A 21,549-nucleotide genomic window follows, 5' to 3' on the forward strand; every position below is an offset into this window, starting at 1 on the left:
AAAATTCCAAGCAAAAACTCACTTTGACTGGACTGAATCATTATGATAGCATTGAACTATATTATAGTGTGTATAATGTGATACAAACAATTTTTAAATGTCACCTCAAAGCAAAACAATGACAGATTTCTTCTTTAAGAACAATGAATAGTCCTGTGGTCCCTTAGAAAATAACAAAAAATGTTTCTTCTTATAAAAGTTGAAACAAGAATTTCTACAATGGCAAACGTTTTTTCTGGTTTTCTTCAAAAACAAAATTCCGACGAAATCAACCTGATTTAACAAAGCATTTTGATTTAGACGGCACATTTTAATGGACTATGGCTCCATCAAACTTCATCCAACCTGCTCTGCAGTATGGCCATTGTATTGTAATGGAGATTTTTATCCCGTCTCTGCCGCAGCAGGTACAATGTAGCAGCTCCCTTTAAATAAGGTCCCCATGAAATAAAATTGAGCCTGATCTTTAAGCTTACACACACACACACATCATATGCAGGGACAACCAATAGGACTTGGGTGACTATCTATTTTAAGGGCGAAAAACAATATTTTTCCTGCCAATCAGTGTATTTGACAGCAACGTATCTATCATTCATGCCTGCAACTGACTGTGGTGGCAAACAGAAAAAAAAATGTCCCATTCATTGTTTAGAAATGTTGCCACTTCGGGGGTACACAGCCAAGAGGGAAGGAATCAAGCTGCCAGTCTCAGCTCTCCATGCGCCTTTGCCTGATTCAGGGGCACAAAGCTGGTTGGCATGTTTTCTGTAGAACTGAGTCAGGTTTTTGGCAACGGCCCCTGATTGTCACTGAAGCCAGACCTCCTGACATGCCCATTTACAGAAGGTGGCCCACACTGATTACTGAAGACTGACTCAGCAGAGCATGTTGAGTCAGAACGCTGACATCTATACACCGGGAAGGCTCACAGACGCTGACAACAACTCCTGCAGCTGATTGACCTTTAAGGAAAACACACATAAACCTGCCCGCTCTACACTGGCAAATATTTACAGACTCCAGCACATGATGGTCTCAACATGCTATGTCAATCCACTTTTCTCCACAGCCTGATTCACTCAAGACAGTGTTGACCTGTCTTCCATCTTCTTACCTTTGACTATGGCTTGCAGAATGGGGGGCATTTCCCAAGCAGAACTAACACGAGAAGGCATTGCACATCATGTTGCTGCCCGCAGGCAGGCCTTTCATGTCCTATGTATTTTGACACTCCCCGTGCTCTGATTGCAATGCCAGGCCATTCGCTGCGGTGTAAGTTGTTGGCAGCGACAAATGCCCATGAACTGTGTAGCTGCCTTTTCTTTCCAAGATTAAGGCCTTGTTTAAAAAAATAAAATCATCAAGCGCAGTTGCACATGTATTTCTCCAAGTAACTCACGTTCCACATAGTCCCATGGCATTAGGTGTCCTATGGACACAATTGTTCCTGGTTACACTGTGCTGACACCATGAAGCATGCCAAATTGAAAGGTGTGATGTTGTGCCTGGGAAGATGATGTGCGTGACCCCAGCAAAGCATCAGGAAATGTTAACGAGAGGTGAAAACAATGCTGCCGTGCTCGTGCAGAGAAGGGATTTCCGGGAAAAGGGAGGGCACTTGGAGTATGCTGAAATGGCCCAATGTAAACGCAGCATTGCCTGGAAGAGGGGCGAGGGATCCGCTCATTTATAATTAGGCACACTGAGTGTCATTGGAACAAATGACTCCATAGAGCGCACAGCGTTCCTGAGATAATGCTCTCCGTTGCACCATCAATAAGCTAGAGAGATGTTATTGACTTCCTAGGAATTACCCTGGATTTACACTGCTGTTTGTGAGAGCAGAATTAGGTCCCATGGCTTTAGCACCATTGACTGAGAGGAGGGGCCTTTGCTAACTCAGCTTAAAGCAACACTAAAACTAGCTTCCAAAGAACACCTGAAGCCAGGTTTTCCCTCGGATAAATCAAGGGAAGTGATTGGCGGAAAAGAGAGGAATGAGATGAGATCTGCTTTCCCTTTTGACTGTTCAGCAGGTGCTGTAGATTAAGCATAACCCACTGGGGAAGGCACTACATGTCCCCCTCTGTGTCAATCCACAGAGGCTGTGAGTCATTACAGCCTGCACAAAGCTTCAAGCTGTAGCAGCTCATTCCTTTAACTCTGCCGATCCCTGGTTCACTCCCCTTGGTGTTCGCCAAGAGGGCATCTGTCACGCACAAAATGAGCTTTTATTGCGGGGCTGAATTGTGTGCAATTAGAACAATAGGGTAGGAACCTACCTGATAACGCCGCATGAAAACAGAGAGCATGGAATGTGTCTCATGAGAAGAGCTAAAAGGTAACAGCAGAGTAAAACATCCTAGTATCTTTCACCATTATAAAGCTCTTCTTTAATCTATTGTTATTAGCAGGTGCCATTTTGTGAATAGAAAATGTGTGCAGGTACATGGAAAATATTTTGATAGAGACATAGAAAGACATTTTTGAAGATTTAAGCTTTATTGATTCTTTTGCATGAAATGTCATACTAGTAAAAGTCTTACATCTACCTATCAGAAACTGAAAATGTTAAATACTATTATAAAATACTTACTATAAAAGTGTCATATATAATATTCATTACACATAAAAAAGAAATCAGTATGTCTGAGTCAGTTTAATCACAGCCATTATCAGGGCTAAAATCCTTTTTTGCACTAAAAATCTAGTAAAATAAAATATTTATTGGTGCTATATTTTTACTTTTTTTAAACACTGTTTCAGGCTGTCATTTGCAAGATAAGTGATGTGATTTTGGGGTGGGAGGAAGGTCAAGAGTCACAAAGGAAAGTTCGTTTTTCATGGCAAGTGGCACGGATTTGTTCCCTGCCTTTTGCATACGAGCATTCAAATACAGTCCTTAGTGCAGCAAAGGAGCAACATGGAGTTTTTTAAGACTGAGTCTCACCCTCAGCTGGGATAAATCAGTGTACCTCCATTGAAATCAACAGACTTACACTCAGCTGGGCCGTCACGGGCCCGCAGGCAAGGTGAAGGAGGGGTCAGATCTGTAGCCCCAGGGCAAAAGGAGCAGGGCCATAGGCAACCAGCCCTCAACACTGCCTCCCCCCCCCCCACACACACACACAAACACAGCCCTCAGAACCATGCAGAACACCCAGCGCGGCACTTTCACAGCTATTTAAAGAGCGCAGGATTCCAGCCACCTCCCCTATAACAATAACAATGGCAGGAGCCCCTTTTAATTGCTAGGCCCTGGCAAAACTGCCCCCAGCGGGCCCGCCTACACTCTTAGACTTGCAGAGGACTTGGCCCTCTTATCTGTACCACTTGGTGAAAACATGACCTGTCTTTCATTCTTTAATGGATGCATTTTTAATGTCAGTGTTGCTTTGTATACATTGTGATCTCTCTAGCTGGAAATAAAACCAAAAGCATCATCTTGATGGTTTCACCTTCCTATTTCAGTTGGAGAAGTTCGGCAAAGCAGTGAATTATGCTGATGCTGCCCTCTCCTTCATTGAGTGCGGGAATGCTATGGAGCGAGATCCATTAGAAGCTAAATCTCCATACACCATGTACTCAGAGACTGTGGAACTCATCAGGTTAATGTCCTTTCTGTGATCATTTTCATAATCTCATTTCAGTCCTAATTAGAACCTGCTCTGTTTTAAAAAATATCATTTCAACATATTAATGATTTGTCCAAGGCATCTTCATCTGAGAAGTCATCATAATTAGTTCTTGCCATTTTATTAATGTCATGGAAAATTTATAATTGATGGACACTGCTTTTATAAATTATCCCCTTTAGAGGTTATAATGTGAGTGTTATAATTTGCAATATTCATAAAATTAAAATTGAAATGTAGTGGGTGGAAGTAAAGTATAGTAATTTCACCATTTGGCAATGACACTTGTCTTTTAAAAGGTGTAGTTTTATAATTCAAAACATTAAAACGAGTCGATCAAGATTTCTATTATAAACCCTGTTTTTGCAGAGGTTTATAACTTGGCTGTAAAAAATTGTTCTAGGCTGTAACTTGGTATATAAGGTCGCATCCAGAGAGCAACTTTCTCATGTGTGTAACTACAGAGCGAAAGAGAGAGAGAGGGAGGATTTTTTTTATGTTAAAGAAATATAAAGCAACTGAAATTCAGTGAGTTAATTTTTATATGTAATTTTTCAATGTAGAGCAGAAGAGCTTTTGCTTAATCTTAAAATGCCTGAGTTAGTTTTTGAAAATCAGCACAGGTTTCTGCCCTAAAAGGTAGACTCCATAGAATTTACTCTACAGAGTAATTAATGCGTCAAATTTTGCTCACGTTGCTTATGAATCATCCCATTGAAATCCATAGGATTAAATTTAATTGTGGGCAAAACCATCAGGATTTTGCCCATTTGCTCTAATTCTACATTTCCTCACATCATTTTTACACTGGTGTAACACCATTAACTTCAGTGAGATTACTCCTAATTTCTACCAGAGAAAAGAAAAGTAGAATCAGCCAAATGTTTGCTTTGGTATTACTTGTTTATAGGAGAGGCTCTACTGTCGCCGATTAATTATTAGAGTCTATCAAAAATGCATGTTTTACATTTTGAATGAGGAGCTATTTACATAATAAAATGTGTCAGATCTGAAGAAGCTATTACTCTCAGGTAAATAATAAGCCTTTTACATTTTTTAAAATACGTATTTGCATATAACACTTGTTAAAAAGAAGAAGAAAGTGATTATGCCACAAAAATGATGTTCACACAACACTTAAGATCGAGTTAAACCCTGAAGCACAGTGAAATGAAGAATTAAGGTAGTCTCCTTCCATCATTGTATTGTGCATCTTTCAACAGTGGGCCACTTAATATAGTCTATATGCAGCAGTACAGAAGCACGAGATGATATGGGCAAGCAAGCAATAGGATGACTGGCATGAGAGTGTTATATCAGGGAGGGAGTGTGACCTAACGGAGAGAGCATAGTACTGGGACCCAGGAGAACTAGGTTGGCCCTGCCACTAGGCTGGTCTATGGCCTTTGGCAAATCTGTTCAGTTGCCCCCTCTGTAAAATGGCGGTAATGTTACCGACTTCCTTTGTGAGATCCAGTGATGAAGCATGCTACGTCAGAAATATCGTTACAGTCAGTAAGTAACCTGTGAAGCAGAGCTGAGTGGTTGTTTCTCTCTATCTTAGGGTTTTCTCTAGCATGCTTCACATTAGCATCCAAAAGTTTGTCCTGTGCGTGTTGAAGGCTGTGGCAACCCCCCATTGACTTCCATAGAGCAGGAGCACAACCTGTGTTTTGCACTAGTAAAATGGCTCTCCATGCTGATGTCTGTAGTTGACTTTGTATGCTAGGAATTTTGCTCTTCACCCTTTCCAGATTCTGGGAGCCATCCTCATATCCCTTCCATAGGAAAGATGAGACCCACTGGTATATGTTGTCTTTATCTACATTTTTAAAGCAACACCGCCCCTGCTACGATTGGGCTTGATCATGACCTTTTGGATGAAGTTTGATTTGTCTTGCCTGTGCTATGCAGGAGATCAGATTAGATGATGTAATAGTCCCTTTTGTCCTTTAAGAAGCTCTGAATGACAGTTCCACGGGTAAGAAGATGAAACCTCTGCTCATCTGCTCGTGATTCACCAGAACTTTGAGAGAGTCTCACAATACGATTCTTCACAGAATAAGAGAGCTAAGGAATGTTGGGAAATCCTGGCCCAGTGAGCACTGTTGAGTTAAGAGTATAATGTGGGATTAAGGAAGCTGCGTAGGGCCTGACTTTCAAAGCTGAATGTGCAAAATTGGGCATGCAGCAATTGAGTCTAATTTGCGCACACACTTATTATAACTGTGCAAGCATGACCACTTGCACATGCAAACACATGATTTGCATATGACACAGTGGGAATGGTGCAAATTAGGCATGCATTTAAAAAAAATTGGCCATGAATGTAACTTCAATATAGATTTTTGCAGCTGGGTTTTGTATAGACGAGATTTATATTTCTTTTCCCCACTGCAATGCTGTCTACAGGCAGATCTTTGTTCTATCTATTCCGGTCATTTTAACTGCTCTGTGATATGGGTATCTGCAGCAGTCTTTTATTTGCGAAAACAAGTGGAGCATCACGGTGACTCAGAATGTCAGAGATCTGCCTCTTAGAGGCGTAGAGACTAATTGTAACACTAAAATCCCTAACTTAACACTGCAAATCCTGAAGAGAAACACGTCTCTGTCTTCGACCACGTTCATTCAGTGTGACTGGAGCAATAACAAAGAGCACGAAAGACAGAATACTAAAGAGCTATAGGTTTCTGGGCTAAAAAAGCATGCGGAGATGTGATGACAGGGGTGGAAGCGGGAAAAAAGTGCTTTCTACCACTCCATTACCTTCTTGTAAATGAGAACTCATCAAGACTGCCTGGATACCTTAAAACTTTCTTACGCAAGAGTGAACCCTATTACTTATTCTAACACAAGTACCTGTGAAATTGCATTAAGGCTCAGAACAATGATTTTATGCGATGAATTGATTTTCAAGAGACTAAATGCATGGAATTGAGTGTGCTCCGTTAAAGCAACTTTTAAAGGGAGGGGGTAGGAGGAATGCTCAACCTTTTATCACCCAAATGTTGAACATCATCAATTAAACCGAAAGGAAAGACAAAATAGACAAGCACCATAAATGAATGGGGCTAAGAACTTTAAAAGCTACGAACATGCCCTTTCCTTTATTTAATGCCACTTCACCTATAAATATTTTAAAGACTTTGTAGAGGCATTTATGAGTGGGATTTGGAAAGGGTTATTCAAACCCCACACTATTACATATAAAATGAAGCTGTATATTATTTTCCTCTTCAGTGCAAACAGGACTGAGACCTGATGGTTTTGGCCAGTACTCATTGCAAACTAATAGAGTGCTCATCACCCCAGCGTGCTGGCCGGAACATTATCTTGGCAGCGTTAGCACACTCAAAAATAATGGGCTGATGATTACTTTAGTCCTCCAAATTTTAAGCGTTGCTTTCTCCTGAATGTTAAGCTCATCCCTTTACTGTGAAACACTGTAGTCATTATTTATTGTCGTTTGAGAAGCGGATCTAGTTATTTCTCGGCATCAACAGTTTTCCTTGAAGCATCTTAACACCCGGTTTCCTCTCCTCCTCACCTTTCTTACAAGGTATGCAATGAGACTCAAGAATTTCACAGGCTCCTCTGCTACGGAAGGAGAGAAGAAACTAGCAGTTTTATGGTGAGTCCCCTTGCAACAATGTAGAAGCAGCTAAAATCCTCGAGGACTTTAAAAGTACTGAATTACTTAAGCAGCTTACACGCGATCATTATTCTTGTTTTCCATTAAACTATTAAAGGATAACAAATGGATTTCTTCAGCAGCTGACTAAACATTTATTCGTCTAATTTATACTGTTATCAGGATGAGATTTTAATGCCATCGTTCATTTTTTTTTATTTTTCTCCATTTGTTTATGTTTCTCATTCTAACCTTGGAAGAGAGACTGTAATATATAGGTCAGCATTTGTTTTGTAGTTTATAGGTTTCATTAAGCAATGGAATTAACACAGTCCTTTCCTAAATACTGCAGCTACCGATGCTTATCACTCCTCTACTTGAGAATGTTCAAACTAAAGAAGGACCATGCTATGAAGTACTCCAGATCACTGATGGAATATTTTAAGGTAATCTTTAGTCTGTTTAATTTGTGCTGAGACAGAAAGACCTTTGTCCCAGCCCTGAAGCCTCATGCAACTCACATTGCACTACATAAGCCACATCTTTAACCTCAGCTATGGGAGATGTGGGCAGGATACCAGTGAGTAGAGAATTGATCTGATTCTGTGTTCAACCCTACCATGCCATGACCATCTCACTTCTGCACTTGACCAATTCCCTACGACTTTAATGGTGTCGTTCCTTGGTCAGCACCTCATTCAAAGCCCTCAGAAATCATCAGGTGCCTTTCTGTTGACTTCATTGGGTTTAGACCCAATGTTCACTGGCCAAGAATCTTCCATGGAATGAATTCCTACTTACTTCAGACTTATTCTAGATTGAATTTAGGTGACTATCTGTTGAAAGCATAATAGCCTGGCTGGGAAGGAAAAGTTTGATAGCTTTTATTTTACCATTCTTTTTTCAAACATTTATTTCCAAGAAAAGGCCTCATTCTCTTTTACACAAAGGCCACTTTATCCTGCTTTAGTTGTGTTAAGGAAACTTAAAGAGGATATAAATATAATTTACCCTCACTTTAAGACCGCTTTACTCTATCAGAGCAGAGCAAAGTGGATTTACAGGGGGAAAAAAGAATTAAGCCAATATTTTGAGAAGCAGTTTAAAATTCTCAAAAGTGTTTTTAGAGCGTCCGCTTGAATAACACAAAAAAGAGATTTCTTCTCATGAAGGTGCTGTGTACTAATGTGATGCTTGGTAAACATGAGCTAGACACAAGCTTGGACTGTGTGGGCATGTCTACACTGCATGTTTATTTCAGAATAGCATGTCTGTACTACAGGGAAGCCTCCAAATTAGTCCGGGGCAGGCTTCCCTAATGTGGACATGCTACCTCGATTTAGAGCCCCAGGAGGCACTGGGGAGTAATTACTTTGAATGGCCCTGGGGAGGAGCTCTTTTGAAATAGCAGCAGTGGAGCATCCACACTACCGCTATTCCAAAATAGCTTTTTCGGGATAGGTGTTATTCCTTGTGGAATGAGGTTTACAGAAGTCGGAATAAACTGTCCGTTATTTCGAATTGATTTAGAAATAATGGAATTGCTGTGTAGACACTCATCTTGTTATTTTAGAATAACGGCCATTATTCTGAAATAACACTTCTGCGTAGATGCACCCAGTGGCTAAGTCTACACTACAAGGGTTTTATGCAAAAACAGCTATTTTTGTACAAAATCCTGCAAAGCGTCCACACCTCAAATGAGCTCTTGTGCAATTAAATGGGCAGTTAAATGGCAGAACAGAGGGCTTTTTCCACCATAGGTAAACCTCCTTTTCTGAGGCATAACTGCTTTTAGCGCTACAGCTATTGCGCAAGAAGGCAAGTGTGGACGCTCCTATGGGGAAAAGCACAGGTGCTCTGATAGCTATTCTGTGAATAGCTTTCTTGAGCAAGAGTGTCCATGCCGTGTGGACGCTCTCTTGCGCAAAAGCAGATCACTTTTGCGATTCACTTTGTGGTTTGGACATGCTTTGCTCAAGAAGTTTTTGTGCAAAAACTCTTGCGCAAAAGGATTCTTGCACAAGAATCATGTAGTGTAGATGTAGCCTGTGTGAATTTCATGTTCTCTTTGTATTCAAGGTCTAAGAGACTCACATTAAAGAAAGGAAAATTTAAACAAAATATTACTTTCCTAATGCTCTCTTTTATTTTTGCCACCAAAAAGCCGTGGTTCAAAGGTTTTCAGAAGGGCAGCTGAGGCAGTGCCTTTTACTAAATGGGTTGGTCCTTTAAACAAAGCTGTTGTTCAAACAGAAGTTTTGCACACTTTTTAGTGTAGAAGTGACTCACTAGAGCTTCAAGGACCAGATTAGAAAATTTTCACCAAAACATTTTTTCATCAGAAAATGCAGATTTGTCAAAACCTAAAAGCTGTGTCTACACTGGCACCTTTTTCCGGAAATGCTTAAAACGGAACAGTTTTCCGTTATAAGTATTTCCGGAAAAAGAGCGTCTACATTGGCAGGATGCTTTTCCGGAAAAGCCCTTTTTCCGGAAAAGCGTCGGTGGCCAATGTAGACGCGCTTTTCCGGAAAAAAGCCCCGATCGTCATTTTCGCGATTGGGGCTTTTTTTGCGGAAAAGACTACTGGGCTGTCTACACTGGCCCTTTTCCGGAACAGTTTTCCGGAAAAAGGACTTTTGCCCGAGCGGGAGCAGCATAGCTTTTCCGGAAAAGCAGCTGATTTCTTACAGTAAATCGTCACTGCTTTTCCGGAAATTCAAGGGGCCAGTGTAGACAGCGCGCAGCTTATTCCGGAATAAGTGGCCCAGTGTAGACACAGCCAAATTGTTTGCAGGACCGAGTGAGCTTAGATAAATTTGCTATTTGAGAAAAAAAAGTTTGAGAATTGTCAAAATGTCTCATTTTGGTATTAAACAAAGCAGTTCAATTTTTCAAGTCAAAATGCCTTTTAGTTTTGAAATATAAATTAATTGATGTTTAAAAATGTTCAAAAACTAAAAGGTCAAAACCAAAACATTATGTTTTGAAACGATCAAAACAAAACATCGACCCAATTCAGTTGTTTTTTGAGATTTCTTTTGCTTTTCATCCTGAATTGGGCCAAGACAATTTTTCAAACCCTCAAAAGTTCTCACGGAATGGGAACCCTGTTTCTGCTCAGCTCTCACCGGTTGCACTCCCTTGGCATTCAGAAGTGCTAATGTCAAGCCTGCTTTGTCATGGTTTGAAGACCTTCCAGATTATTTTTGTGATCCCTGCCCTTCCCATGTGTGGACGTACACACAGATCTGCACTCCTACACACACCATTGAATCCAAACTATTCCATTCAGTGTTGACGTCTCAAGGAAATGGAAAGACCACACAAACAAACCTGGTGTTGTCTGTTGGATGGTGTTATCTAGTTGCATCATTTTTCTCTGAAAACTATGGTTGAGGAGTCAGTAGAGAAACAGCTTATTCGTGGCTACTGCTTACTCTCTCCTTGTGACCTTGGACTTCATATGCAAAATGAGTATTAAAGTAATCAAGTGGGTATTATAATACTAATAATAATTCCAACATTTTGCAGAGGTGCTGCAAAGCTTAATTGAATTTTTAGAATGCCTTTTTAAATCTTTGCAAGAAAGACACTGTGTGTAGTGGCTATATATGGAGAGACTATAGAGAGAGAGGGGACTTGTCACTTGCCTTACATAACTATATGCTCCGATTCTACCGCTTTTAATTGCAACTGTTGCTGAGTAAGGTATTGTCCAATCTATGCAGCACTGGCAAAGCCTGGGCTTTATTTTTGGTTTGCTTATGGTAGCACCCACAATATGCTAAGTGGTGTACTGACACAAACAAGAGAATCTGTAGTTCTGATGGGAGGGGGACAAAGGAGGCAGTTGCCCATGGTCCCAGCATTTCAAAAGGGCCCAGGACGCCCAGCCGCTGCTATTGCAGGAGAAATGGTGCCCAGAGCCCCCAGGTCCTATAAATTGCCATCAGACATTCCAGGCAAAGATGAGGGCTGGGAGGAGCCACCACAATCTGGGTGATACTCACAACTGGCTGCCTCAGCCCCGCCCCTTCTGCCTGAGGCTCCGCCCCTTCCAGGAGTGCGGTGCCAGCTCTCCCCCCACCTTGCCCAGAGGCTCGGCAAGGCTGTCAGCTTCCCTGTGGGAAGGGAAATTGTGTTTATACACACTATAAAAAGCAAGGGAATTCATTCCTATCCCTACGATCAGACTCTTTATTCCTCCCCTCATCCTGTATACATATGGCGTCACATTCACCTACAATATATAGGACCCCCTCATCTCAAGCCTCAAACCCTAAACTTCCTTTGTCCGGGGAAAAGCTTGCAGAACCCCCCGAAGGAGAAAAGCTTTTGAAGAGCTAACTTTGCAGAATAGGATAATTAAACCACTTCTTTATGAACTGCCTCTGATTTTACTGGAGTTTTGGTAGATCAAATCTTTCACCAAATGACTTTCACGCACCTGGTTGGAGCCTACTAGTTATCCAGCCAGCTGTTTTATTAGGACATGGTAATGTTGGGCTGGTATTCGGCATGCCCTCTAGCTCTTCTTGCTAAAACAGGAAGTGCCAGGCCTGGCCATCGGTACTATGGTGCTCTACCTCTTATTTGCCGTCCTCCTGAACCAACAGAGAACCATCTCCTGTATTTACTTTAATGCTTTTATTTCTTACAGAACTCTTCAAAACCCTCCCAGGCCCCTTCTCCTTGGGGAGGCAATGGAAAGTGAGTATTGCCACTGAATACTTTGTTGTGGAAATAGACAGTTAGCACGGGGGATGGGAGTGTCGTGGTAATCATTCAAGACTAAAGATCAGCTCTTATGTTATACTAAAAGTTTACAGGATGTGCAGTTACGTTCCAGTCACGCAGCTGAACTGAGCACTTTGTATGGGCTGGAACCAAATTCTTTGACAAGTTGATCCTTAAACTGAACGAGGGCTATAAAAATAGGTGTTAATTCGATAGCAAGCCCTGTGTTATTTCAGGAAGCTAAAGTAAAGTTAACCTCTATTGCAGTGATTTTTTTTTCAATGATTTGTTCAGTAAAGGAACACCAATGAATATTTCACTGATATACGATAAGTGCTGTTTAATAAAAGTGAAGGCATAATAGTGGTGAAAATGTGAAGGCACTTAGGTGTCTGGATTTTTATATTAATGCTAAAACACCCTCACCTCCCATATAAAATCTCAGTCATGTAATTATGATCTGATGGTCAATGAAGGTATATTAGCATTGCTATCTTACTTTAGCACATGATAAATATTGTACTCTAGGATGGATATTCCTCGTTTCCCATTCAAGGCTATGCATGGAAGTCCAGACAAAACAGAAAAAGCACTCGCCCTTTATTTCCATCCTTATTTTATCATCACCAGATCCGAATCATCACTATTTGATTGGTCTGTTGCTGGTGATTCCAATGTCCAAGAGTCTTTCCCAAAGGCGACCGCAGCCAGTGAAAAGAATCCCATTCGCTTCAGCGGGTTTGTCTTGAGTACTCTGTGAAAAAAAAATAGGTTGCACTTGTCCAAATTTCATGGACCAAATACTAGCAGGTACTTGGAGACCCCTTACATGGACAAACTGCTGTGCTACAGAAGCAGCTCTGAAGAGTGGATGTATCCTAGCTAAGACCATCCAGGAGGATACTTAAGAAGACCCTGAGTGAGCAGATATAAAGGACCTTCTAAAATGAAACTAGTTCAGTCTATCAGAGCTCTCTAGATTGGGAGCTTGTCAGAGCAGATCAGCCATAAATGCTTGCAGAGAACTTCACACATAGCAGGTGCTCTCAAAATAAATAATAATAGTTGCCTGAAAAGAGAAGGCATGATGACAATGTTAACAGACTTTTTCCAGAAGGGACTCCACCCCCCACCAAATTCGGCACTACCACCTTGTGACTCCACTGGCTAGGTCTACACTGGTGGGTTCTTGTGCAAGAATGGCACGTCCACACTGCCTGCCCGCACTTGCACAAGAAGATTTACAAGCGTGGGAAGAGAGGGCTTCTTGCGCAAGAGCCATGCTCTTTCCTAATAGGTGTAAGTCCTCTTGCACAAGAGGGCTGTGTGGATGCGCGGCAGGGGTTTCTTGCGCAAGAAAACCCTATGGCTAAAATAGCCATCAAAGTTTTCTTGCGCAAGAGAGCAGCCACACTGCCATGGATGCTCTTATGCAAAAGCACATGGCAGTGTGGACGTGTACTTGCGCAAGAATATCTTGCGCAAGAACCCGCTAGTGTAGACATAGCCCACTGAGTGCAAATGTATTTGCAACAATGTAGCCCACTGCTTCCATGCAACACTTCTGATGGGATATGCAAGGAAACTTGCGAGTGCCACATCACATCTGGTCGTCACATCTAGCCTCTTTCCAGATGTGCAAATTGTGCAGTGTTCCATGTTACAGGTTTGGTGCCTGAGTCACTTCATGAAATTCTCTGGCCTCTTTATGTCGGAGGTGAGTTTAGATGATCTCCCCTGGCTTTAAAATCAATGACTCCGTGGTGAACGGGAAAATTCTTGCCCAGCCTCGGGACAGGGCTAGCTGCTACCCAGCATTCTGGTAGCTGTAACTTTCATCTGACATCAAAACTCATCTGACTGTCTCGCGGCTAGTTCCAGAGATAAGTGAGTAAAAGTGCACCTGCTGTGCAGGGCCTGCTTCCTTCTTTTATTCCAAGATACGAGCTTTGCACATAATAAGAATTCAGTGTGAGGAGGCTGCTGTTAAAATAGTATATGCGATCTGACATACTAAAGCAATGCAGACACAGTGCTGCACTCCACCCAGAGCTGGGCCTTCTGCTGTCTAGAAATTACATGGGCAGGGTCCTCAGAATGACAAGCACTGTCCAGTTCCACCCCATTACAAAATTATGTGATAGACCTCACATGTGCCACTGTTCTGAGGCATGGGGAGAAATGGTTCAGACCAGCTGGTACCAGATGAAAAGAGGAACATAGGACTGGATAGATTCTGTTGGATCATCAATCCAGTCCCCGGCATATAATCCCTGTCTCCTATTCAGAGGTTATTCCAGAACCATGGGCGGTGGGGGAAGGTCCGGCTGGGGGAGGCAAGATCTTAGCTCCACCCCCAACCCCATCACTTCTGCCCAGGCCCCACCCCCTAGCGCCACGGTGAGGGAGGAGGGTGTGCGGTCCCAGCCTCCCCAGCCCCAGAGCACATGGAGCGCAGGCGGTGGGGGCAGCAACACTGCGCTCCCAGTATGCCTACAGTAGGCATTCTGTGGGCGGAGTGTGGGCGGGGCCATGCCTAGCGGTTTGAGAAGGCAGGGCCTTTACCTGCCTCTTATACCCGCCACCCCTGCTAGAAACCTCCTTCTTCTTTCCAGCCTACATTTATATGTGACCGATTTATACCCAGAAGCCAAAGGGGGTTCATTTCCCAGTGCTGGGGTCTCTTTTGGTTCCTGGGAGGTTCTGCAGCCTGTTTTACCTTCCATTGGGAGCCCACCTGCGCTTTGTGTTGAACACTCATTTAGCACATTTAGAGGGTTACCCGGCTCAGGCTTTAAAGCCAAGAAAACCTCAGCCTCACAACCTTTTGCAGAAAGGGTTGTGAACCTCTGCAAAGCTGGCCCGAGTTCCAGGCTGGCAAGGAAACGAATTTCCCTGGTTTCATTACAGAATTTTTCCTCGCCTCAGCTGCAGTCAGCACAAGGCTAGCGAGATCTAATAGACTCACCACAGCAATAATGGCACCGCACCTACCCCTGCACAACAGGCGAGAGCCAATGAACACGGCACTTTATTTGGCTCAAGTGCGTCAGCTTGTTTTAAGTGGCATTAGCAAAATATTCCGGGTCCCTTTGGATACTGCATGATTGCTAATGACTCCCAGACCTAATCAAGAGCTGTTCAGCTCTTCCGTACATTAACGACGCTGTGGTGGTGGCAAATTACCAGCATGTTTGGAGACTCAAAAAGAAAACATTCGTGCGGCAGCATATCTTTTGATATAACCTGTGCAAATAGCTACTAACTGCTGATGCCTTGGGAGTTGCTCTATGGAAGAGCTATGGAGCTGAGCAGGTGACGTCCGTAATCCATGATATCTCAGTAGGAGGAGGATGTGTTCTTCCCTTCGGGTTAGGACGTGTGTAGATGCAATAGCGGTCACACCCGTACTCAACTCTTCTCTCCCTTCTGTCGGGGCAAATTGTTCCTCTAGTCCAGGAGCTACCTGGCAATAGCCAACATGTGCAAGATATGAGGTGTCCTGCATGTATCTTTGCCCCCGTGCGTAAGATGAATGGAATCTGTGTGGCTGCATTCCCCCATTTCCAGCACTGATCCTAGAAGTCTTTGCATATGTAACCCACACACCTAGGTGCCGTCTACACTGTTTGTTTTTTGTGGAAGAGGAAATGCAAATGAAGCGCTCATTAGCAAATCTCGCGCTCTCATTTGCATATTCTTTGCCTATCCTTTTCGCAGAAGAGGTTTTTGCGAAAAAACCAACAGTGTAGACGAGGCAATTTTTCAGGGGGGAAAAATCCCTTTTGCACAAGATCCTGTAAACATAATTTTTTTGAGGAATAAGGGATCTTGCACACAAGGGTTTTTGTTTGTTTTTTTTGTGAGAAATGGCCCCGTCTACACTGAGGGGAGGTTTCGCAAAAACCTCTTCCACAAAAAGGATCGGAAGAGACTATGCAAATGAGAGCACAAGATTTCCTAATGAGCACTTCATTTGCATTTCCTCTTCCGCAAAAATAGTGTAGACAAAGCCCTAGTGTGGTTCACTGTCCTATGTAGTGGCACTTAGACCACTTACAGAGAAAGAAAAGAACAAGGGGGCTCTATTGCCTAGGCTCAGACCCAGCTGGCTTTATGGCTCAAGCTGTAAAGGCTACTACCCTAAGCCCCAGAGGTCTGAGGTTCAGATCTGCCTGGTGGTGGTTACACATAGACCACTGTGGATGATGGATCAGGTAGGACATGAACACCATGATCTTTCTGCTGCTCCACAGCTGGTGCAGTGACAGCTGCTTGGTGGAGAAAAGGGTGTAAAATCTCTCCCCCAACCCTTTGCAGAGTTTCCTCCATGCTGGGGAGAAAGGGCCAGAAGCAATCCAGCCTCTGTTAAGAGGTTTTTATGGCAATCCAATGCATTTGCTTCCAAATGAGAGAGTGTAAGGGGGGGGGGAGATTTTTGGAACCCTTCCTCTTGTTGAAAAAGACCAATTTCCCAGGCGAATAGCTGCGAGGGAGCATTCAGTGCTGTGCAGTTCTAAGCATGTGAGTTTGCAGTGGCTGACCTCCGGGGCTGCCTGCAAGCCAGCAGGTGATTCCTAATTGCTGGTGTTAGAATTAAAAGAAAATCTATATGAGAACATTAGTGCTGCACTAAGTAGGTAACTTAAAACACTGCTCTTTATAAAACAGTGTGCAGATGAACTGCTGGCAATTAGAAACAAATCTCCATACCAAGCCTTAAAGAACCCTATAGAGGTATTCATAATCGTACAGGCCCCCTGAGCACCTAATACTGCTCCGCAGGGGGCTTTTCAGAATGGCACTTTGCTTATTGTGGTGACTGTATTTGTAGCAAATTGTCATTGTGGTTGCCACAAAATTCTTTGATAATAAGCCAATATTACACATTGTGTGTTTTCTAGCTGCCAATAGCAGCTTCTGGCAGCAGGTAGACAAATCATGACAGCTATGAGATACTTCTTCTTTTGAAAGATTTCTATTTGTCAGAGGGATTTTTTTATTAAATAACAGGTTCATTTGAGGGGGGGGAGGGATAAAGTCTTTTTTTTAATTGATCTGTTGCAATTTATAAACCTCTCCTGTAAAGCAGGAGAGTGTTTCTCCTCTCCTGGGTCTGGATTGGATGTGAAGGCTCCAAGTCTGGTAGGGAGAAAATGAAATAGGCTGACCACCTATCCCAGTTGTATAGGGACATATTCAGGGATTTGTCTTATACAGGTACCTATTATCCCCCATTCCCTATCCAGATTTTTCACACTTGAGGCACGTCTATGCTAAAAGGGGAAGGTCGACTTAAGGTACGCAACTCCAGCTACGTTAGTTACTACGTTGGAATCAATGTATCTTAAATCACTGTCCATACAGCAGGTGGTCAATAGGAGCAACTGCTCCCTTTGGCTTTCCTTACTCCTCATGAGGAACAGGAGTACTGGCGCCGATGGGGGTGGCCTCTCAGTTTGAATTAACAGGTCTTCACTAGAGCCATTCAATCGAACCCCAGAAGATCGGCCGCAGCAGCGTCAATCTTCCCTGTAATGTAGACATGGCCTTGGTGTCGGGTTACCCTAAAAGGAAGTGATGGTTGCGTGAGAACAGTTCTCTTTTCTGTTTTTTCCCCCCAGAAGCACAGAGACACCGTCCCCTATGTCTCTCAGTCCATCGCCAGTCAGTTCTGTTGGGAGCAGCACAGGCACGGCTGGGTCCTCGTCAGCAGGAACCATCACCATCCCCCAGCGCATCCACCACATGGCTGCCAGCCATGTAAACATCACCAACAACGTCTTGCGGAGCTATGAGCACTGGGACATGGCTGACAAACTGACCAAGGAGAACAAAGGTGGCTTGCTTCATTTCTTCCTTTGGCTATTTTGGTAGCTGAAACGAAAGTATGATTTTAGTTATCATTGGGGAGTGAAGCCAGGACCTCCAGAGGTCAGAGAAGAAGCCTCTAGAGTTTGAACAAATGGACTAAGGCCCCTTTGCTGCAGACAGTAGTCAAAGAGGAGGGAGAAAAATTGTTCTTGGCCTCTGAGGATAGGACAAGCAATGGGCTTAAACTGAAGCAAGGGAGGTTTAGATTGGACAGTAGGAAAAACTTCCTGTCAGGGTAGTGAAACACTGGAATAAGTTGCAGAGGGAGATTGTGGAATCCCCACCACTGGAGATACTTAAGACCAGGTTAGATACATATCTGTCAAGGATGGTCTAGACCAGGGCTACTCAACTCGTGGCGCTGTGAGCTCCTTCCCGGGCTCGTTGCTGGGGCTCCAGCGGCAGCATCGAGCCAAGTGCTGAGCCACGCAGCTTTAAGCCAGGCCACGTGCACAGGAGCCGCCGGCCGGTGGCGGGGGTGAGGGACAGCAAGATGTAGCGGCAGAGCACGCCTGCTGCGTCTACCACAGCGGCAGCTCCTCCCGCGAGCGGAGCTTGCTTAGGAACTGCCGGCCAGCCAGGAGGGAGGGGTGCAGAGAGTGGCAAAAGGCAGTGGCAAAGCACACCTGCCGCATCTGCCACAGCAGCATCCGAGCCAGGCCACGTTGGTGTGTGCGCAGAAACTGCCGAGCACGGCAAGAGGCACGTGGCAAGGCACTGGCAGAGCTGGGCAGCGAGGCAGCGGTGGAGCCAGGCAGCAAGGCCAGGGTGAGAAAGTTCTGGGCTGGGGCTGGGGCTTGGGTTGTAATCAATATAATGGTCTTCAATTGCTATGTGTTTTAGTAGTTAAATTGCTGGACTATCATTGCTCATTCAAAGTTCTGGTGGAAATCGGATAACTATTGCATTTTATTAATATCAGCAGATCTGACTTAAATGGGGCCTGCATGTTGTGCAATCTTGCCTTAATCTTTGTATTTATGCCCATCAGTGTCAATGTAGCTATTTGCATATATTTGCATACAGGCTACGGCACTTAAGTTGCGGCCTTCAGCATATGCTGTGAGTATCATTGTCTTACCGTGTTTTACATTGGCATAATAACTAGAACCCCAAAAGTACATGTCCAGGCCTCCCCACCGTTTCTGGTGCTACTAGTAAACTTGCTAACAACTCCTTGCTAACACTGCAGGATTTTTATTTATTTTTTTGTAGTTGCCTCCGTTTTCAGAACATGCGGGAGTAATTCCTTCTCCAACGTGCTGCAGAATTGTAACAGGGGCAATGCAGAAGGGAGTTTAGATAGGAGAACGAGATGACAATAATCTTGTAATTAGCTCTGTGTGTTGTGGAGTTGTTAAATGTTCAGCTTGATATTGAATCAAAATAGCTCGGGCATTCAGCCAGCAGACAGAAAATGTACCCAGCAAATGTTATCAGTCCTGGAACTGGACTGGGGAGGAAGCTTCTGGAACTCATTCTGCATCTTTATGCCCCGCTCTCCTCTTTGTTCTCATTTGGAGTTGTGTTCAAATGAGCCTCATGCTACAAATGTCGGATGACAGTAATCCCTAACCAGATGAGTCAACCCATTGACTGTAGTGGGACTAGTTGCGTCATTAAGGCTACATCTACACTACAAGTTTTCTCAGCAAAAAGGATGCTAATGAGGGACTCATTTGTATGAGTCGTGATCTCATTTGCATATTTTTTGCCTATCCAGTTTTGCGTTAGGGTTTTTGCACAAAAACAAGCTGTGTAGACGTTTCCTTTTTGTGCAAAACCCCCTTTTCCCGCAAGATCTTTATGCCCCAAAAAAGGAGTATACCGATCTTGCAGAAAAAGGGGGTTTTGTGCAAAAAGGAAATGTCCACATGGCTTGTTTTTGCGCAAAAATCCCTAGCGCAAAAATGGATTGGCAGAAAATATGCAAATGAGATCGCAACTCTTGTAAATGAGTCCCTCATTGGAATATCTTTTGCTGAGAAAACTCATAGTGTAGACGTAGCCTAAGGGTATGTCTAGACTACAGAGTTTTGTTGGAAACGTAGCTGTTTTTCCAACAAAACCTGAGTTACATCCACACTGCAAGTGCATTCTTTCGACAGTAAATCAAAAGAACAGAGGAGTTTTTGCGCAATTGGTATTCCTTATTCTACAAGGAAGAAGCCTTTTTGCGAAAGAGCTCTTTCACAAAAAGGCATGCGTTGACAGGCAAGAGGGAGTTTTTTCAGAAGAAGGAAGAGGAAAAAGTACAGGTATCCTGATGGCCATTCTGTCCATAACAATCACTGCTTACATGCAAGATAGCATCCCGGCAATGTGGATGCTATCTTTCGAAAAAGTGCATCGCTTTTTCGATGCACTTTTGCAATGTGGACGCTCTCTTTCGCCTGTAGTCTAGACATAGCCTAAGTGTTTCTCACATAAGCTAGATTTGTAAGATTGAGCCCCTGTTTGTACATTTCTTTCCTTTTCTTTCCTTTTTTCAGTCTTGCAGTGGACAGAAAACTTGTGTAGCTCTTCAATTTCATTTTGGAATTAGAAGCCATTGAAGGGAAAAATGAAGTTTACAACATTTCATATTGTGTCCTCTTTTGCATTCTGGGCAGAGAAACACATTTTCCAGTTAAATATTAGCTTAAAATTGCACACTTGAACACTGCTATACTAGAATTTGAAAATGTTGGGGGTATAAATAAAAGATAAATGCTAATATAAGGATTTGTACTGCAGTCACTTTGTTGAAATCCACAGGTCTTCAACATATTACATGACAAAATGTCTTTGGCAGGGAAATAATTAAAATATTTCAAAATGAGAAATAACATTTCCCTGAAAACTAGTGTCAGTAATAATAGTCATTAGTGGCTTTCATTTGTAGATCTCAAAGCCATGTACAAAAGTCATTGTTAGAGCTGGTCAAAACATATTCGGTTGGTTGGTTGTTTTGTTTATCCTGCAGAAAATGTCAGTGTTTTGGTGAACAGTCAAAATCTGAACTATGTCAAGTTGGAAGTGCTTCATGGGAGTTGTAGTCTAGATCAGTGTTTCTCAACCAGTGGTACGAGTACTACTTAGGGGTACTTGAGGGAAGTCTGGTGGGTACATCAACACAACTGAAATTTGGAGAAAACTGAAATTTTGTTTAAGTTCTACAGCGCTTTATTATTTTTGTACTTTTTACACCCAAAAATTTCATTGCCCATCCAGCTACGATTAAGTTGTTTAAACAAATGTGTTGCAATGGTAGGGAAAAAAATGTGTGTGTGAAAACTGTAGGTATTGTAGGGGTACTTACACATTTTATTTTATTTATTTATGTATGTATTTATTTTGAAAAAGCGGTACTTTGTAAAAAAAAAAAGGTTGAGAAACACTGGTCTAGATGTCTCATGTTTTCATTCTCTTTTTCAGTGTAGACATTCCATTACTTGAATATTAGGGAATCAGGACTGTTTTAAATCTTAAATATATGCCCTTTTAAACAAATTGCAGCATTTTTCCCTCTCAGAGAAACCCATCACATCAATAGCAATTTAAGACTGTTTGATCCAGTAAATTTCAGTCTAATGTTCTTTCATATAGGTTTAATTACTTGCTTCAGCTTGTAGCATGCTAGACAAATGTTTTCAGATTGGAAAACTGAAATTAGACTTT

At 42.8% G+C, this 21,549-nt stretch overlaps 1 protein-coding gene across 4 annotated transcripts in view; it reads left to right on the forward strand.

Annotated features, from left to right (window-relative positions):
• The window catches only part of AFF2 (ALF transcription elongation factor 2), a 465,157-nt gene that overhangs the window by 427,333 nt on the left and 16,275 nt on the right, over positions 1 to 21,549 (forward strand). For 3 of the 4 annotated variants that reach the window (XM_075941077.1, XM_075941078.1, XM_075941080.1), the window contains 5 exons: positions 3,475 to 3,611; positions 7,201 to 7,272; positions 7,625 to 7,718; positions 11,939 to 11,988; positions 17,640 to 17,854. In XM_075941077.1, the coding sequence (XP_075797192.1) occupies positions 3,475 to 3,611; positions 7,201 to 7,272; positions 7,625 to 7,718; positions 11,939 to 11,988; positions 17,640 to 17,854 (568 nt within the window). The remainder of the gene's footprint in view (positions 1 to 3,474; positions 3,612 to 7,200; positions 7,273 to 7,624; positions 7,719 to 11,938; positions 11,989 to 17,639; positions 17,855 to 21,549) is intronic. The other variant, XM_075941079.1, reaches the window with a different exon arrangement.

The sequence above is a fragment of the Pelodiscus sinensis genome, chromosome 13, assembly GCF_049634645.1.
Source record: "Pelodiscus sinensis isolate JC-2024 chromosome 13, ASM4963464v1, whole genome shotgun sequence".
NCBI classification, from domain to species: domain Eukaryota; kingdom Metazoa; phylum Chordata; order Testudines; family Trionychidae; genus Pelodiscus; species Pelodiscus sinensis.